Below are 19,167 nucleotides of genomic sequence, written 5' to 3'. Positions count from 1 at the left end.
AAGGGAGGTCAGTAATGATCCAGCAGAGTAGGGTGAGGAGTGATCATACAAGAAAAAGGCAGTATCAGCAAAGCTAAGAGAAGAGTAATAACCAGAATAATTAACAGTGTCAAAAGTTGCAGTGAGATTTTGGCTATGAAAGGAAAAAAAAAGAAATGAGATGGAAGGACCAAGTTAAGATTTTTAAAGGATGGGGAAAACCTGTGCATGTTGGTAGAGATGATCAAAGAAGGAATTAGTGAAGGAAGGAAGGGGATTACAAATAATATCTCACTTAACCCTCACAACAATCCTTAGTGGTTATCCCTATTTTACAGATGAGGAAACTGAGGCAAAATGACTGTCCAAGTTATACAACTAGTAAGCATCTAGGCCAGATTTAAACTCGGGTCTTCCTGGCTCCAAACCCCAGTGCACTGTGGCACCACCAGCTGTTCATGGGTAAAAAAGAAAATGCTGGTGTGAAAGGAAAGCTCCCAGGAGAGAAGCTGGAATCTGATGTTTAAAATCAGAGCCAGTTGACTTTGGCAAGAACTATGATTACATCTCAGAAATGAGAGCAGAGTTAAAATGCTATATAAGAATTTTCAGATTAAATAAAGAAAAAGAGCTCACACATGGCAAGGGACTTCCATTTTCTCCATAAAACAAGGAAACAAGTTCCTCTATGGAAAAAGTAGGAGTGAACATTTGGAATTCGTACTTGGTGAATAGTTAGTGAGGGGAAAAGAAAAGATTTGCCATGCAACATTGAAGGCCTGCTGTAATTACGTAACAAATTTGTGGTCATTTCAGTGAACCAGTTTCTCCAGTGACTTCCTGCAACATTTGAAAGGGGAGAGTGCAGATTGGTGGCAGCTATCTCCCAACTCAACCATAGTGGGGCATTTTTGACAGTGGCACAGGGGACAAAGGATTCCAAAGCATTGTTGTCTCGTAATCTGTTGGTTATCAACTGACATTAAGTCCCTACTATATGCTAGGCATTCTGCTAAGAACTAAAAATCCAAAGAAAGACAAAAGGTAGGTCTTGCTCTCAAGGTCCTCAGACTAATTTGGGGAGACAACATGCAACCAAGATTATACAAACAAGATTTAGAAAGGTTAAACTCAGAGGAAAGATTTAGCATTAAGGGGGATTCTGCCTTTCATAAGATGGTGGGATTTTATTTAAGCTTTTGAAGGAAGCCACAGAGGCAGAGATGAGGAAGGGAAAGCATTCCAAGAGTGAGTAATGGCCAATGAAAGTGCAGTGAGTCAAGTGATTGTCTTGTTTGAGAAATGAGGCCAGTGCCACTGGATCACAGGGTGTGGAAGGGAGAAAGAAAGATTGGAAAGAGATTAAGTTGGTGGCTTTGTTTTCCACAAGTTTGATTACATTGGAATTTCTTTGCCATAGTGTGTTTCTTTCACTTGTGCCTAGTACCTGATGTACTTTACTTGATTATCATTTTTTCTGGTTTTAGTTCTTTCTTTCATGATTAAATGCCAGTTCCCTGCTCTTTTATGAAATTTCCCAATTCCTAGTACCCAATTTTCAAATCCTTTCAGACTGTATTTTCTAGCCCTGCAAGCCTTCTTTCATACCACAGCATATCCTAAGAATTCTAGGATCATAGATTGAGAGCAGAAGACTCTTAAGAGGTATTTAGTCCAGTCCCTTTATTTTTATAAGTAAGCAAACAAAGATCTAGAAAGACTAATTGACTTGGGCAAGATTGTACAGATAATAGGTGGTAAAGCTGACATTTTCAAACCCATGGACTTCCACTTCAAAATCTAATTCTTCATATTTTATTGATCCAATACTGAAAACCAAACTATATTCAGTATATCTTGTGTCTTTGCACTTATTTGCTATTTCTTAGTAAATAATTAATGAGTAAATAATTAACATGTAATAAATTTATTAAATATATCTAATCTATATTTAATGTCTCTTGCTTTATAGTGCTAATATAGATATATATAGAAGATATAATAGAAGAAACATCTAAGTTAATTAAGAATTCATTCTATCAAGGAATTAGGTTTTTTTTTAATTAGCAAATTGTATATTTTTAAGAATACACTTTTTAAAAAAATTTTCCCAAGGTCATTGAACATGGTATTAAGTGGATTTATTAGTGAGTAGTTTTCTTCAATTCATAGACTAGTAGCCTCTGTATATCTTTTTTTCTTCAGAAAACACTAGGCCAGTAATCCATAAAAATATTCCAGTTGTACGTCACCATCTCTTCTGTCAAAGGTGGGTGTAATTTTTTCAAAGGATATTTTCTTTCTTTAATTGTTTGCATTTGATAATTCCAGGAAAATTGACAACCAGCTTGGGGGATTCTTTAAACCATCCAGTTGGTTTTCACAGGTGAGCACAAAATGTTTTCTTCTATATTTATTATACTTAAATAGCTTTTTGTTGCTGATACATTTTCCCTTTTTTTTGGTAGAACACTAATTCCTGAAAAGAATCTGGCTGCAGATCTTGGGAAGAAATTAGAGGATGCCACAGCCCTTTCAACAGAATGTACAGTATCTACTAGCAAACCACATGAAAGTCATAGGCGTGTGCTCTGCTTTGATACTTCTCCTGGAGTCAACACCCAAGGGTCTAACACCAAAACATTGTCTCAAAACAAAGAAAGGAATGACATTCCTCTTGTTACTGTGGACCCTCCCACTGTGTCATCTTCCATTATAAAATCCTCTTGTAATGTCAAAAAAGAAAGAGAGAAACTCTCTGGGCCTAAGATTTTATCACAGTCAGAAACTGCTAGCAGTAGAAATACAGCTATAAAAGAAACCCAGCCTGAAAAAAAGACTTCACTGACTGGTCTGGTTTTGGATTCTTTTCATAAAGCAACAGCCAATAAGGAGAATGAACTGCAAAGGGATGTGGAAAGGCAGAAGAATCAGGAAGTCATCAAATTATCAAATGGGCATCAAAATGGTCCTCTGTGGAATGAAAAATCTGCCACCTCAGTTCAAGAACTGACGAAAAAACAGGGGCCATCTTCAAACAGTAAAAACACAGTTTCAACAGGAACAACTTCAAAGGAGCTAAAACGAGAACAGACTAAATCTGCCAGTCCTCTAACTAAAAACAGTGTAGAAAAATTACATGACCTTCATTGGCACAGCCCAACAAACAGACTTCCCAGTACTGGGGATTTACCTGTGCCTCGGACACCAGGATCAGGAACTGGGGAGAAACATAGAGAAGAACCTTGTGACAGCATCCAGACTCCCACAGGGAGACGTTACAGTGATGAGAGTGGCACTCCCAAAGGAATGGTCCCTCCTGCCACTCCGGACTTACCAGCTTGTAGCCCTGCTAGTGAAACTGGGAGTGAAAATAGTGTAAATATGGCAGCCCATACTTTAATGATTCTCTCACGAGCTGCTATCTCAAGGACTACTTCAAAACCTCTCAAAGATAATACACAGCAATTTAGATCCTCAAGGAGTGCCACGAAAAAAAGGAAACTAGAAGAGTTAGATGAACATGACCGAACTGCCCGTTCTTCCAATAAAAATCTTCCAAATTCAACAGTGCCAGTAAAAAAGAAGAAAATTAAGGCAAGTGTGAAAGGTTTTCAAGTTTATTGTTTTTGTGTTTTTTGAAGCTCAAATAGTTTTACATTGCTTGCTGATGTCCAATCATCCAACTAATCATTATCTTAATAATTAAATGCTAACTACATATAATATCTAATACACTAATCAAATGTTACCATATTTAGAACTAGGCTTGTGACTTAATTTTTCTGCATCTTATGATCTTGAACTCTATATCCATTTATTCATTTGATAAACTTTGTGTGTTATCTGTTAATTTCATTTGCTACCAAAATTTTGCCCATAAAGTTCATAATAGTAACCCATTACTTCTTTCAGAAAATCCATTTATTATTGACTAGCCTTTCAGTGTACTAAAAAGGATAATGGTTTCCAATTTTCCCAAATTAATGGTTCAGCAACAGTAATAAACTTTTAAAAAAATCTTTGAGATAAAAGAATATATACACAGGGAATCATTCCTAATAAAGTAGTAATGACTGTTATTAAAGTGCTTATAAGGCATAACTGCCCTTTGAGATAATTAGGTAATTCAAGGAATATCATTGTCACTTTACGGTCAAGGAAATTGAACCCTCAGAGGTCATATAGCATTTAGAATTCAGAAAACCATATATATATATATATTTGTGCCCAGAATGAGTCTTGATAACATAGGATTATGTTTCTTCTCTCAACAGAAAAAGAAGCTACCTAATTCATTTCCTGCTGGGATGGACGTGGACAAGTTTTTGTTGTCTTTGCATTATGATGAATAATGATGCTAAATTATTAAGAACAGTAGCGATTTAAGACTGATGTCCATATTACTATGAGTAGGGAAAATAACTGAATCTGAGAGCATGAACTGCACTTTCAGTGCACTAAAGTTACACTTTATTGCTATATCGGGTTGTTTCTAAAGCAGCTTGCTAGTTTGTAAATAGACTTGATTTTGCATATTTTTATTTTGGAAAAAGCACTTGCAGAAGTATAAAGCCAATAATCTGCAAAACTGTACAGCTACAACAATTGCATACTGTAAATAATGTATAAATTTGTATTGAAATTGAATTTCAGTTAACTAAATATTCTGACAAGCCTGGTTTTGGGGGGTTTTTGTTTTATTTTTTTAATTACCAGACAATTCCCAATTCAACACAATTGTCCTTTCGACTAGATTTAATTCTTTGAAAAAAGTTATTGTTTATAGTCCGCGAGTTTGATAGTTTTGGGAGATTTTTTAAAAGTATTTGTTTCTCTAACCCTCCTTGTTATCATGGTAAAAGTTGTATTCCTGATTATTTTTTAAATATCTTTTATGCGTGTCATTCTGGTCTATTAGTTGGAGAGGGAGAATTTTATAAGATATTTAATAAGTGTTTTGATCTGTTGTGTGTAGGGATTTTTACAAAACCTTAAATGGTTAGACTATTGAGCCATATAAAGTTTGCTTTTGTAGTTGGAATTTCCCAAAAGTGTACATACCCCTCCCCCCAAAAAAAATACTGGGGCTTTTTAAAAATTGCACTAATTCAGAAGTCTTCAATCTAGTGGCCAAATCTCAAATTTATTTAAATCTTATATCCAATATTGAGAGATTGTGTGTTAAAATTTATTTCCTAGCATTTATCTCAGAGAGCCACATCCATTTAGGTAATATTTTCCAAGATGCATAGATAGTCAAATAATTATTGTACTATTTTTTTCATCTTTTTCCTTCAACTGTTTCAGTGCTAGGTGTCTTTAAATGTACATATCCACCTTCCTAGCTATAGATATCTTTCTCATTTGTGATAAAATCTATCAAATTTTAAGGGTTAATTTAAACCTTTACCTGTGAACAAAATCTTAAAACATTTAACCTATTGTGCCTGGATATTACTGATGTTAAAAGTGCATTCTTCAAAAGTGCTTCCTCTTGTGGTTCAACTTAAAGTGTAGATTTTTTCCCCCTACAGGGTTGTCCAGTATATTGACATTAATTCAACTATATTCTATACTGAGCCATAAAAATCCATTGACTATCTGGTAACCATTTGCTGGATTTATTTCACTGGCACTAATTGCTTTGTCATGTTCAAATTTAGTTCAGACTTTTTTGTGTTGTAAAAAATTTGATGTGGCAGTGGTAATAATGGAGATTCCTAAAAAACTAAATAAATATTATGCAGTTACTGTTTATATAAGCTCAATTACTTGATACTGCATTACCATTAGGTTTGAATAAATATTTTGGTTAACTTTGAAAGTTTGACTATTTGTTGACATCTGGTTTCTTCTGAACATACATTTTTTATCTATCTGGAAAGACTTTACAGTAAAGACAAAGCTCATGGCCTGGTTTTAAGCATAGCAAGTTGACTGGCAGGGTCAATTTATAGAATGGCTCAGTGTTGAGAATACAGCATGTCCCAAGAGTTTTTATACTCCTTAATCTAACTCCTCTTAACATTTCATGCCCATTTCTGATGAGTTATGAGGCATAATAATTTACCAGCAGTCTCCTGAATGTTGTAGAATCCAGACTGCTGTTGACAAATTAGAACTATATTTCTGACATAACTTTTCCCAAATCTCAACCCTGGCAGCTTTTATCAACTCAGAAGTAGGCAAAGAAAAGGAATCAAATTTTAGAGAAAGCTATGGCTTGGTGCTAATGCTTACAAACTGGTATTTGGGAAACACTGGCTTATCACCTGAGGTCTATATATACACCTGGTTTCACAACACCTGCATATTTTTTAAAACAGTGGTTTTGGCAAGGCAGTGTTTATTAACTGTATACTGAGTCATTATTTAGCATTAAAGCCACTAGAGTATATTCTTTGAAATGTATATAAAATAGAGACATTGGGATTCACCTAGACCAGAGCATCAGATCGGAACAACTAAAGATAGTTATATTCAGTTCATTGCATGAGTCCATTTGGGGTTTTCTTAACATTCTAGAGTAGGATTTTGCCATCTCCACTTCATTTCACAAATTAAGAAACTGAGGCAAACTGACTTTCACAGGGGTCAACTAGCTAGTGAGTGATTCCTGACCTCAGGCTTGGCACTCTAGCTATTCCAAGTTTGGCTTAAAGACTTTAAGAATATTTAATACAGAGTTAGGTCTCAAAGGGAATTCAGTTGTAGGCTAGATCCACTATCAACTTTCTAATCAAATGCTATTGGCTCTGGCCCAATTTTTTTAAAAAAAAATTAATTTCTCATCAAATTTATTAGAAAAGGTATATAAATAATGAAAAGGAATAATAATTATATTAATTGCTTGACCATATGTCACAATGAAAAATTAAGACAAAGCTTAAAGGTTAGTTCAAACGAATTTTACCAAAAATAAACCTGGCTTTTTAGAAGGCACAGATAAATTTCTTCCACCACAGTGACACAACAGAAATTTGAAGAGTATAAATCCATTTTAAAGCTGAATAAAAATTCAAAAATCATGGCCAAGATCATCTCCCTGGAAATTGAAAAGGCTTTAGCTAAAAATGTCTTAAGATTAACAAATCTGGAGATAAAAAGCTTTATTTATGCTATATACATGGATGCTATGCAGTCATATGTTGTCCCTTTTCATACCCTTAACTTTTAATAACTAACTGGTCGTGATCTCTTCTGATCACAAATATAGATGAAGGCACTTTATTATTCTAATACTTCTGGATTAGTATTGCAGAAGCACCACCTCCTCCATTGCAAATCCCTGCAATACCATATTCTCCTTTCTTCAAGGCGTGGACCATGTGAACAACAATTCTTGCTCCAGACATCCTAAAATTTAAAAAGAAAAGTTTTCATTCTTCATAGATAAGATTACAATCCTAAAGTAAAAAAAGTTTAGTTTGAATTTCATATGTTAATATCCATAATCCACATATTTTAGAATTTTCTAAGATATAAAAGCTATTATTTGGGAAAGGTACATTTAAGTATCCCTGCATCTGAATAGAATAACTCCAGTATTTCTTGTGCTTTCCAAAAAGGAAGAGAAAGCCAAGTCTAAAGATGTGTTGTATAGAACAAGTTTCAAAGTAAAAAGGAAAATAATTCTATTTCTCTACCAAAAGGAAGAGCCAATCTAACCCCATTCCTGAACAAAAATCCTTTGTAAATAAATAGTCATTTATTTAACCCAGAAATTCTACTAGGCCTAAGCCTCAAGGAAAGCATAAATAGGTAAGAATAAAGTTTCTACATGCAACACAGTTTTTATAGAAGCACTTTTTATGATAGCAAAGAATTGGAAACAAAGTAGATGGCTCATCAATTGGGGTAAAGGCCAAACAAATGGTGGTACATAAGAAAATTATGAATGTGATGAATAGAAAGAAACTTGGAAGGAGCTGCATGAACTACAATGTAAAATGACTAGAAAAAATCAAAGGTGAATATTGAAAAATTATAAAGAAATAAGCATGACAAGAAAAGAGTATGAGGAGATATCTACTTCTCCCACCATACCCTTTTGCAGAGACAGTTCTACAAATGTACATTGTACATATTTGCTGATTTTTAAAATTCACTTTTGAGTTTAAAAAAATGCTGATTTGTTACACAGAATGACTTGCTTAGAGAGGGTGGAAGATAGATATACTAAGGGAAGTGTTGGTGATGTAAAAAAACAAGATAGATAAAAAACTAGAGAAATACTGAGGGCAGCAGCTAGGTGGCACAATGAATAAGAGAACTGGCCCTGCAGTTCAAATCTGGCCTCAGATACTTTTTTTTTTTAAGGTTTTTGCAAGGCAATGGGGTTAAGTGGCTTGCCCAGGGCCACAAGGCTAGGTAATTATTAAGTGTCTGAGACCGGATTTGAACCCAGGTACTCCTGACTCCAAGGCTGGTGCTTTATCTACTCTGCCACCTAGCCACCCAATGATTGCCCAGCTGTGTGACCTTGGGCAAGTTACTTAACCCCATTGCCTTAAATAAGTAAAACAATTAAAAAAAAAAAAGAAAAGTAGAGTAAAATAAGATCACTATCCCAGTGTTTATATTCTGGGATAGAGGCTAGAAATATAGAAGAGTAATAAGTAGTAAATACAAAGTAATTTGAGAAGAGAAATATTAAAAAAGATTCATCATGTAGGGAAACTGCTTTGAAGGGAGCTAGGGACTCAGCTTTTTTTTTTTTGGTCTTTGTAACTCCAGCAATAAACAAATAGTACCTTCCTTTCTCTTAACAGAAGATCAATGTTTGTTAAATAGATTTCATGATCCCTAGAAATGTTTTTGTAAGTTCTTAATATCATCTCTCCTAAAATAAATCACACAGGCAATATCACTCAGATATTTAAGTGGATTTCTGTCACATCCTGGTTATATGTCTTGGTAAGAGAGTCTTCCCAATTATTAATACATGGTAAGTAGTAATAACCCTGCATTGGACTTCCCTCAGCAGAAATCACCAATTAGCATCAATTATCTCCTTTCCTTTTGAACAGCCTCTCCCCTGATGTAACCTTTGAATACATAAAATCTTTTTTCAAAGTATATGTGAGTTACAGACAAAATTCTTCCAACCTACAACTTTGTGAGTTATATCAGGATTCCCTTTTGACTCTTCAAGCATAACTTGAAGCATTTCTTCTTATTTTTTTCCCATACATTTCATTCTAATAGTCTAAACAATAATGGGTTCCTCAAACCCTTTTACCTTTCCTTTTACAAGTAAGACCAACCTATACTCATACATAACAAGTATTTGGCAATTTGCACAAAGGCAACTTATTCATTTTATTTGGACACTTATCTGGAAGCAAAATTCTTATTCTTGTTGGTAGCAATCACTCCTAGTAGCAAAGAAAGAACCACTAATATATAAATCCACCTAAATTTCCTCAGTTTAGTCAAGTGATAAGCATAAAAGTTTAGATACATTGAACAAAGAAACCAACCAAGAACATGCAGAGCAAATATTTTAGAAAGCATTTTATGAAATAATTTCACCTACCCAATTGGGTGTCCCAAAGAAACAGCACCTCCATCAATGTTCACTTTTTGGGGATTAATATCCAGCATTTTTATGTTTGCTAATACAACTAAACTAAAGGCTTCATTTATTTCCCACATTGCAATATCATCTTTTTTCAATCCTGAATCTTTAAGAATCTGAAAACAAATTCAAATGATTTGACAAGTTATTAAAAATCTTAATTTATGCATTCATGTTAGAACTTTGGGCTTTTAAATAGGCATATTTTTCCCTAATCTGTTTACTAAAAAACTGTCTACTAAAATAGTTTTTGAGAGGCAGTATGACATAGTCAATAAAGCTAACCTCAGCTTCACTGAGACTGGGAGAGTTCGAGTGGGACCTCTGACAAATGGCTGTGTCTATGAACAAGTAAATACTCTTAATAATAAGTTATAGTGCCAGTCTGCATTGGTAAAAGTAGTTGCTGACCAAAAGGTCCCTAGTTCCAGTGAAATCACCAGTCTAATTTAAAAAATAAAAGTTGTAACAGTATGCAATTTGCTAAGTGATGGCTTATGAACATGGTAATTATCAAGGGAGAAATCATAATTTTAGTTCCTAAAATTGTAATATAAAATTCACTCAGTATAAGGATTTACAACTCAAAGGAGTTTCCCTGACCCCGAGCAAAACTGAAGACACTGATTCCTTAGCTCTAAAAGGTGAAAAAATTGTAGGCATTAAAGCAGGTGTTCTCTCTCTTGGCCTAATACAGTCTAGTATACAAGTAAAGACTGAAGCAGTTTCATAACCCAAAAACCTGGGATCACTTGAGAGCTGAGAATATACTGAAAGATAACAAGTTAGAAATTGAAAGTGGAGAAACCATAATTGTTTAAATTCCTGAAGCCATTCATATAACTTCCAAGAGGCATAGAACAGTCTAGAGGAAAGCCCATATAAATAAATGCATATTGGATTTATTTTTGAAAAGAGATTATTTTCCTCCTACAAGTCCTACTTGACTGTATCATTCTTAAGAAACAAGCTTCCTTCTGAGCTAGAAAAGATTCAAATAGCAACATGGTAATGGACTTCCATTTCTCCATTTTCAACTATGCAATAGTTTTTTTTTTCAAATGTGCATATATAAAAAGCAATTCTACTGTGTTTGTTGGGAGTTCATCACCAGGGTGTTAATTTTTTGACCAAAGTCAACTTAAGATAATAAGATAATTTATCTTTCAGTGAAATAAAGATCCTCCATCAATGAACTTAAGAGATCTTGTGAAATAATTTTCTCGCCATTCTTACTTGAATTTAATGTGAGAAGGCATGAATTCAAATCTCAACTCTTCCATGTTCATGGGTATGTGGCTTTGGGCCCAGAAACTAACCTTCATTTTTTCTGTTTTTGAATAACTCTTCCATCTTACTATTTTGAGTACTCTTGTGTTATCCTTAGGCAAAAGATTTAAACCTGCCTGGTAATGTAAGACTTAAGCTAGCATTCTAATTTATTTTCATTCCTTGGGTTCATTCACTACCTGAAGGCAGAAGGCAACGATCAAAAAATAAATAATATAATAATGAACCTAAATTAAAATTTTATTCTATTCATAATAAATGAATTTCAGATTGGTAAATATAAAAGATTGTAATCTATGAAGTACATAACAATACCTCTTATATTTATATATTTATATAGCAATTTACATTTTATGAAGAACTCATTTAAACCACACAAGTTCTATTATCCTAATTTTATATTTTAAGAAATGTACAAATTTCATTTTTCTTTCTCTTTTTCCCCTTTTATTCTGAATTCTTTTTTCACAACATAATATAGAAATATATTTGATATGATGTAAATAAATGTAAAACCTGTATTAAGACTGCTTGCTGTCTGGGGAGGGAGAAAAGTTTAGAACTCAACATCTTTTAAAAATTAATTCTGGGGGCAGCTAGGTGGCGCAGTGGATAGAGCATTGGCCTTGGAGTCAGGAGTACCTGGGTTCAAATATGACCTCGGACACTTAATAATTACCTAGAGGTGTGGCCTTGGGCAAGACACTTAACCCCATTGCCTTGCAAAATCTAAAAAAAAAAAAAAAAAAAATTCTGGAAACTCTTTGATGTAAGTACAAAAAAATAGAGGTTTGCACTTAGAAGGAAGACAAAAAAGAAACTAAGGTCTTAAAACTCATATTTGTGCTCTATAACATCATAATGCCTCTCAGTGAAAATAGCTGACTTCAAATCACTTTAAAGAATTAATATATAATAATATCCCTAAAATAAGCAGAAACAAATCTCCCTCCAAAAAAAAAGTAATAGTTATCAAAGGTATAGTCTAAATATAAGGCATAATTCAGTTTATTTTTTTGAACTTTACAATTTGTAGGGATTAAAAAGAACTGGTTATTTTTTTATAGGTGAAAAAATTGAGGTGTTATATGTAATGTGTATATAATTTATATATATTTCATATATGTATGCATATGTGAAATTATAAAATAAACAGAACAAGGAGGTACCAGACAAATTAAGGAACATGCTTTATAATGAGTTTCCGGCTGCATAATTTAGCAAGATATCAAAAGGTATTTAAATGGGAAAGTATTATTAAAGAACATTATTATCCTGAGGTAATATATTAGCTAAGAGCATAACTACTACTCTTACTCAAGTAGTATTCATTATTCCAGGCTCTTACCTTTGGTATAGCATAAGCAGGTGCAATTGGAAAATCGATAGGTGCTACAGCGGCATCTGCAAATGCTATAAAAGTCAGAGATAAAGATTTATAAATACTATATCTGTCACTGAACATAAATTTTTTTTCCACTGCAATAGGTAATATATCCAATAGCTACCATAAATGGATCACAAGAATCATAAAATGTTGTCAGCATGCTCCTTTAAATTGTGATTATTTAAAAAAAATTAAATTTTATAATCTAGTTTCTAATATGTAGAAAACTAAGTCAACAGATGTGTCATCTGGACTGAAAATCAAAATATAGATGAATTAAATATCTGATATAAAAACTAAAAATGTCAAAATTTTATTCTTATTTCTTACTCAATGCAAAAGAATATAAAATAGTACCAATGAAGTCAATGTTAAAATGTCCAGAGTTGAAAGGTATTATGGCAAAATTAAGCTTTTGAATGTTCTAAATCTGAAGTTGAACTTCAAGAAGATAACAAAAAATGAACCTGAATCATCATTATAGTCAAGCTAGATTTAAATAAAAGGGGATAATTTATACCTAGAGAATCAAGAAATTCAAATAAACAAAGCAAAAAATTATCAGATATGGTCTCAAAACTGCAATCTAGTTTTCCCAAGCAAGTGGACGGCACAAGAAGAGCAAAGCTGGTATGTAATTGGGAAAGTGCCAAGAATGCAAAGTCTTCAAAGATATGCCTTCCATCTTGATCTCTCAATGAATTCAATATTAACATAATGTAACTCAAACTGTAACCCATGACCAATGTCATAGAGGTCATCTCTCAATGAATTCAATATTAACTTACATTAACTCAAACTGTAACCCATGATCAATGTCATAGAGGTCATTAAAGATTTAGGTATCGACTTCTTGCCAACAGTTCACAGCTCTATGGAGATAACATACTCAAAATTTCTTACCTACTACCCTTGCCAGTGGCTCAACATTGAGCCTCTTAGCTGCCTCTGCTGTCATCAGAACCAGAGCAGCTGCTCCATCATTCAGTGTGCTGGCATTGGCAGCTGTAACTGTGCCTAAAAGTGATAATGAGTACAAAGTCAAAGAATATAATACATGACAGAATAAAGCAAGAGTCTTTGTTCAAGATATTTTTTTATCTCATCACATTTGGTTTCATCTGTTTGTTTTGGGAGGCTTTCATATATTTAAAAATACTTCAAAATTAATCCATTGACAACAGCACATTACTGTGGCATTAGAAAAGCTAATTTCTTGGTTTCAACTTCATTTAAATTGTTTCTGATAAGGGGCAGCTGGGTGGTGAAGTGGATAGAGCACTGGCCCTGGAGTCAGGAGAAACTGAATTCAAATCCAGCTTCAATACACTTAATTACCTAGCTGTGTGACCTTGGGCAAGTCACTTAACCCCATTGCCTTGCCAAAAAAAAATTGTTTCTGATATAGTTTTTAGTTGGAACTCTTGGGTTTCTATATGCATACTCATTCCTCATGTAATAAACCTAGTTTTCACAAGTTCAATGAAGTTGTGATTTCCTTTTGACAAGTACTTCTCTAATACCTCATCGAGTCATGGAGGTAACCTTAGATTCTCAAAGGCTATATATATTGTAGAACTAGACTAAATTCTTGGAGGACTAAGTTCAAAGACACATGACCAAAGGAAGACCACAACATGGTATTTCCAGCCACAACAATTCATAAAGACTGTCTACTCATTAGATATGATGAGGGGGATCATTTCTGACAAACCTGAGAAAATTTACGAACGAATACAGAGTGAAATGAGCAGAACACTGTAAAGACAAACTCTGAAAGAACTAATAACTTAAATCAATTCAATGGCCAACAATGATTCCGGAGAACTGATGAGGAAGTAATGCTACTAACTCCCTGACAAACTGGTGATAGATACAAGATAAAAAATAAGTTATTTTTATATAAGATCAATGTGTAATTTAATTATACTTTGACTAAGCATATTTGTCATAAGGATTTTTATTCCTTTTTTCCAATGTAAGTAGAGGAGAGAGAAAATAAATGGCTTATTTAAGAAAAAAAAAAGACTATCTACAAGTGTATTTAGCAGTTACAAACTGTACTGGTAGAGGGAACACCAAAACTCTACATCACAAAAAATTTAAAAGAAGTTAAAACCAAGAAATTAGCTTTTTCCCATGCCACAGTAATGTGCAGTTTTCAATGAATTAATTTTGAAGTATTTTTGAATATATGAACACCTCTCAAGACAAACAGATGAAACCACATGTGATGATGAGATAAAATAATAACTTGAACAAATTCCTGGACACTGTATGTCTCTCCAAAATGGCATTTAAAAAATAAAGCAAACCAGTGTTTAAAGTACTAGGAAAGTATTTCAAGCTTTTGCTACTGAAACCACAGGCAGAAAACAAAGAAGTTCAAAATACAATACTAATCCTTTTCCTCAAAATGTTTCAAAATCAGATGTCACAAAAGTTTTAACATTATTATTAATGCACATCATTCATAAATTTGAATTTGAAGACAGAATACTTTTAGAATAAAATTCAAGTTAAAGAAAATGAACTCAATTATAAAAGATGAAGACAAGATGGCAGAAAAAATGCAGAAACCCATTTGAGATCTCCCTAAAACCCCTCTGAACACCTTAATAATGCCCTAAAGTAATTGGAGCAGCAGAACCCACAAAAGAGGATGGGGTGAAACATTTTTTTAGCCCAAGACAACTTAAGAGAGTTGGCAGATGAGAGTGGAGTGCAGGCTCTGCCAGCACAGCCTGGGTCAGAGTAAACCAGAAACGGGCCTTGGAAGTGACTGAATCAGCAGCACTAGCTGCTGCCTTAGGAGCTCTCAGTCCACAAACAGTAAGGGCCTTGAACACAGCCTGGCAGAAGATTCCAGGGATCTCTTGGCTTGTCCTGGGGGCAGGACTCCTGCTTTGCCCTACTCAGATCTGGGTCTCAGTCCCAAGGCAAAGAGATTAGCAGACCAGAGTATATCGCTGCAGTGGAGCAACAGAAAAGAGTGCTTGTCATCACTCACAGAAGTGGAGCACAGGTCAGGAGAGTAGTAAACACACTTCTCTTAAGATCATACCATTTTGGAAGAATGAAAATATTAAAGGTACCTAGAACTTCCTCTGAAAACAACTGCCCCAAATCCCTGAAGCTTGGAACAATGTGCCCTCCATCCTGGAAGTAAAGCCCTACTTTAAACAAAACTGATCCAAGACAACACTGAAGGATTTATGAAAAATGCTATCCATCTGCAAAGATCTGATAAGAGGCTAAATAGTGTATGTATGTGTATATGTACATAAATATACAAAAGTTCATATAGTCTGAATAGTATGTGTATACACATAGGTTTAGAGTATCAGGTATTCAGGGAGAAAGAGAGAGAGAGAGGTAAGGGTAAGAAAAGACTTGTAAAATCCCCATATCTATAAATTTGCCAGGTTCCTTGGGACTCTCTGCTTGGGCAAGGTCATAAAATCTTATCTTCCCTGTAAAAGAAGTTGTTAAATGTTAACATCATAGAATGAATTACTTTACTGAAGAACTGGGATCCTCTATCTTCCAAAACAAGGTATGCCACCCAAAGTGTATACCACCAAAGAGGGGAGAGGATTTACAAATTTGCTATAAGTAATTTAAATGAAGATGGGTGATTCTGACAATTCTGAAATTATACCAGCATAGTGTGTGTGTGTGTGTGTGTGTGTGTGTGTGTGTGTGTGTGTGTGTGTGTGTATATATATATATATATATATATATATATATATATATTGAAGTACATCTTGAGCCAATTAAGAGGGGTTTTTCTTTGGGGGAGGGGTGTTAGATTTTTGCAAGGCAAAGGGTGAAGTGACTTGCCCAAGGCCACAAAGCTAATTATTAAGTGTCTGAGGCCACATTTGAACTCAGGTCCTCCTGACTCCAGGGCCAGTGCTCTATTCACTGCACCACCTAGCTGCCCCCCAACTTGTTTTAATAGACTCTAGTCTTAAAGGTTTATTTTTGCCTTAGGAGGTCAATATACAATAACTTAAGAGATGGATATTTTTTAATCTAGTAAATAACCAAGTAAATAGCCAAGTTTTTCTGAGTTTTGAGTGAATACTTATATATATATATATATATATATATATATATATATATATATATATATATACACCCACACATACACACACTATCTATGTGTCACAATATAATTATTTTCTTAATTTTTAATGATTGGAAAGAGTACTTTGATATTCTCCCCATAATTCTGTTATAAGACTAGCTTCATAAGGTCTGAAATGGTTTTTACCATATGAACTAATTACCAGAAAATCAAATCAGATTTTTGTCTGTTTTTCCTAAATTTTATATTAAGTCTTATTACTGTAGCAGGTTTTTGCAGCATTACCTAGAGAATCTTCACCAGTGATTTGGAAACTGATCAAGGAAATAACTGCATGAATCTGCCCTGATCCATCCAAAAACATATTAAGACACAGTTTTCAGCCAGGACTTCAAAACCCACCCACTAGGTGTGTCATTTACTGAACAAGACCTCTCAGAGATGTGAATCATACTTGCTTAAACACAAACCATGATACCTGCCTTTCCATAAATGTTATGTCCCATGGTGATCCAATCATGGAATATTACCATACATCCTAAGGATATCTAGCATCAATAGTACCCAAAACCTGGTTGGCATCTGGTTGAATCGATGTACCTCCAATGCCTTCCTACCTAATCTATTGGGGAACACCTTGGTCCCCCATCCCCCGTCCTGGGCCACCTCATCTGCCCCCTCATCACTTCAGGCATTGACCTCACCTTTCATAACTCCACCAAAGTCCTGTGATATGCCCTTCAATCTCCTAGGCCCAGTTTCAGGCAAAAAAGGGGAGTAACACCCTGATTAGAGTTGGGGCCCTCCTGGAGACAATCACCTGGGGAATGGCTGAAGACAACATACATTGATGCTTGAGAGAAGCATAGAAGGCACTCTCAATGACAATGTCAAAGGACTTGATACCCTAGCCAAAGGACAAAGGACTTTTGGGACCATGATTATGGACAAACACTTGACCCCAGATTATCTTGAGCCACACTTTTCCTGTGTGGATATAGCCCTTCCATAAAGTCTGGGAACTGATGGCTGAGGACTGGAAATCTTGCCATTGCTAAAGACAAGACTGGTAATTAGATTCAGGCTTACTGAACAAATGGTGCTTCTAGGTCCTCCCTATGAATTGGGGAACTAGACTGCTTTTGACATTGATTTTATCTTGTGTGTATGGTAGAAGTTAAGATACTGTGGTACTATATTCTCCACAGCACCTTCCAGGTCACCTTCCAGGTCATTAAGTTGAGAGAGTTAGGTGACTCTTCTTTTCCTCCCCTATGCACCATCTCCTTTATAAAGCCCACTTATTGAAGCAGACTGCCTACCAAGGATTTTGTTAAGTTGTCATAGGTGGTCTCAAAGACCAAAGGATGGATTATGCATGATGATCTTGAAATCATCATGCCAGTTTTCCTCTAAAGAGACTGTACCCTATAGAATTTATGCATGGAAGTCATTGTTGTAGGATTAGGTCTGATAGTCTTGAGGTCCTCTTGACAGCTTCCCTTTAAGGCTGCAAATTTATAAAACATATTCATGGAAATGACAATATTTTTGAAAATTAATTAGCACTGCTATGTCCCCTGAATGATTTTGTCTACCACTAGTTTGCATTTCTCCCTGATAAGCAAACTCCCAAAATAGTACTTTATCCTGACCCCTGATATGCAAACTGGCCAGCTTCAAAGGGACCACCCAGAATCTTGGGTCATAAGAACTTTACTTTTACAAGGGTATATTGAAGTACCTGGTTCCCCTTCAAGAGGAACACACCTTCCTATTGAAAGCCCCCTTTTCTTCTGAATGAACCTTTGCTCCCCAATGCAGCATTAACATGAGTTAAACTCTATTTTAGTATATGCCTGAATTGTATAATGGGTCTCCTTTTCTCTCTTCCTTTCCCCCTTCTTCCCCACAGCTTACTATAAAGTCTTGCACTGAACTGACTCTCATTGTTTTTCATGTTATTCTCAACATCTAAACTTACAAAGGTGTTGTTTCCCTGACATCTCTGGCTGATCCATGGTTTTTCCTTAGCCATAAACTGGGTATCTATTCAAGGACTTAACTGACTGACAGTCACATCTAAACTGAAAGAGTATGGCACTGTGCGTCCAGCTGTTGAAAACAAGGGTCAAAACAGGGAGCCTCCTCCCCAGGGGAATTACCTTAAATAGCAGAGGTGTCAGAAAACAAATATAATTTTTCATTTTTGTTATATTTCTTGATTTCACCATTTTTGATCAATCATTACATACTATTACATTTGATTCAGAAATAATGAGAAGACTTTATGAAATAAAATGCTGAATTCTTTAAAACTAACCATTTTCCTTTTGGAAAACTGTCTTCAGCTTTGGGATTTTTGCAAAATCAACACGTTTGTACTCTTCATCTTCTTTTACCACTATGTCTGGTTTACCTAAAAGGCAAAAACTATGTTAGAAAATAATCATGAACCAATGAAGTATGTTTGAATCAGAAATTTGTTTCATGACAATCTAATATAAAAATATACATTATACTTTAAACTCAAATTTGTTACATGTGATCTGTTATATTAAAATAATGTCCTATACTAAGGGGCTTAGATTAATTTAAAAAACAGAACTGACTTCCATTTTAGATTTTAAGTAAAAGAGTAAGTTTACATCCAAGATCTGAGCTTAAAGAAGGTAAAAATCTAACAGAATCTTTGAACCATAGAACTGTGATTGCTTATTGGGAATACAAGAAAATTTGTCCTCGATTGGCATGAGTGTGAAGATAAGTATACTTATTTTTAACTTAAAAACAAAAATGCAACCAAACACTAACACTCCGTCCCTTTACAAAGAA

General features: G+C 34.6%; 2 protein-coding genes across 2 annotated transcripts in view; one reads left to right on the top strand and one right to left on the bottom strand.

The window, feature by feature from the left end:
- Nucleotides 1-6,769, top strand: part of NPAT (nuclear protein, coactivator of histone transcription) — a 51,937-nt gene extending 45,168 nt beyond the window's left edge. Inside the window, 3 exon segments of the mRNA XM_074216615.1 lie at nt 2,311-2,365; nt 2,448-3,576; nt 4,257-6,769. Coding sequence (XP_074072716.1) covers nt 2,311-2,365; nt 2,448-3,576; nt 4,257-4,334 — 1,262 coding nt within the window. The 3' untranslated portion in view covers nt 4,335-6,769.
- ACAT1 (acetyl-CoA acetyltransferase 1) overlaps nt 3,584-19,167 on the bottom strand; it is a 35,924-nt gene continuing 20,340 nt past the window's right edge. The window contains exons 8-12 of the mRNA XM_074216616.1: nt 18,656-18,751; nt 13,143-13,256; nt 12,201-12,265; nt 9,521-9,678; nt 3,584-7,338 (exon numbers count right to left, since the gene is read on the bottom strand). Of these exons, the coding sequence (XP_074072717.1) occupies nt 7,218-7,338; nt 9,521-9,678; nt 12,201-12,265; nt 13,143-13,256; nt 18,656-18,751 (554 nt within the window). The 3' untranslated portion in view covers nt 3,584-7,217. The remainder of the gene's footprint in view (nt 7,339-9,520; nt 9,679-12,200; nt 12,266-13,142; nt 13,257-18,655; nt 18,752-19,167) is intronic.

Source organism: Macrotis lagotis, chromosome 1, assembly GCF_037893015.1.
Source record: "Macrotis lagotis isolate mMagLag1 chromosome 1, bilby.v1.9.chrom.fasta, whole genome shotgun sequence".
In the NCBI taxonomy this organism is placed as follows: Eukaryota; Metazoa; Chordata; class Mammalia; order Peramelemorphia; family Peramelidae; genus Macrotis; species Macrotis lagotis.
Note: the sequence above shows the minus strand (reverse complement) of the source record. Positions and strands in the feature narration are given on the sequence as shown.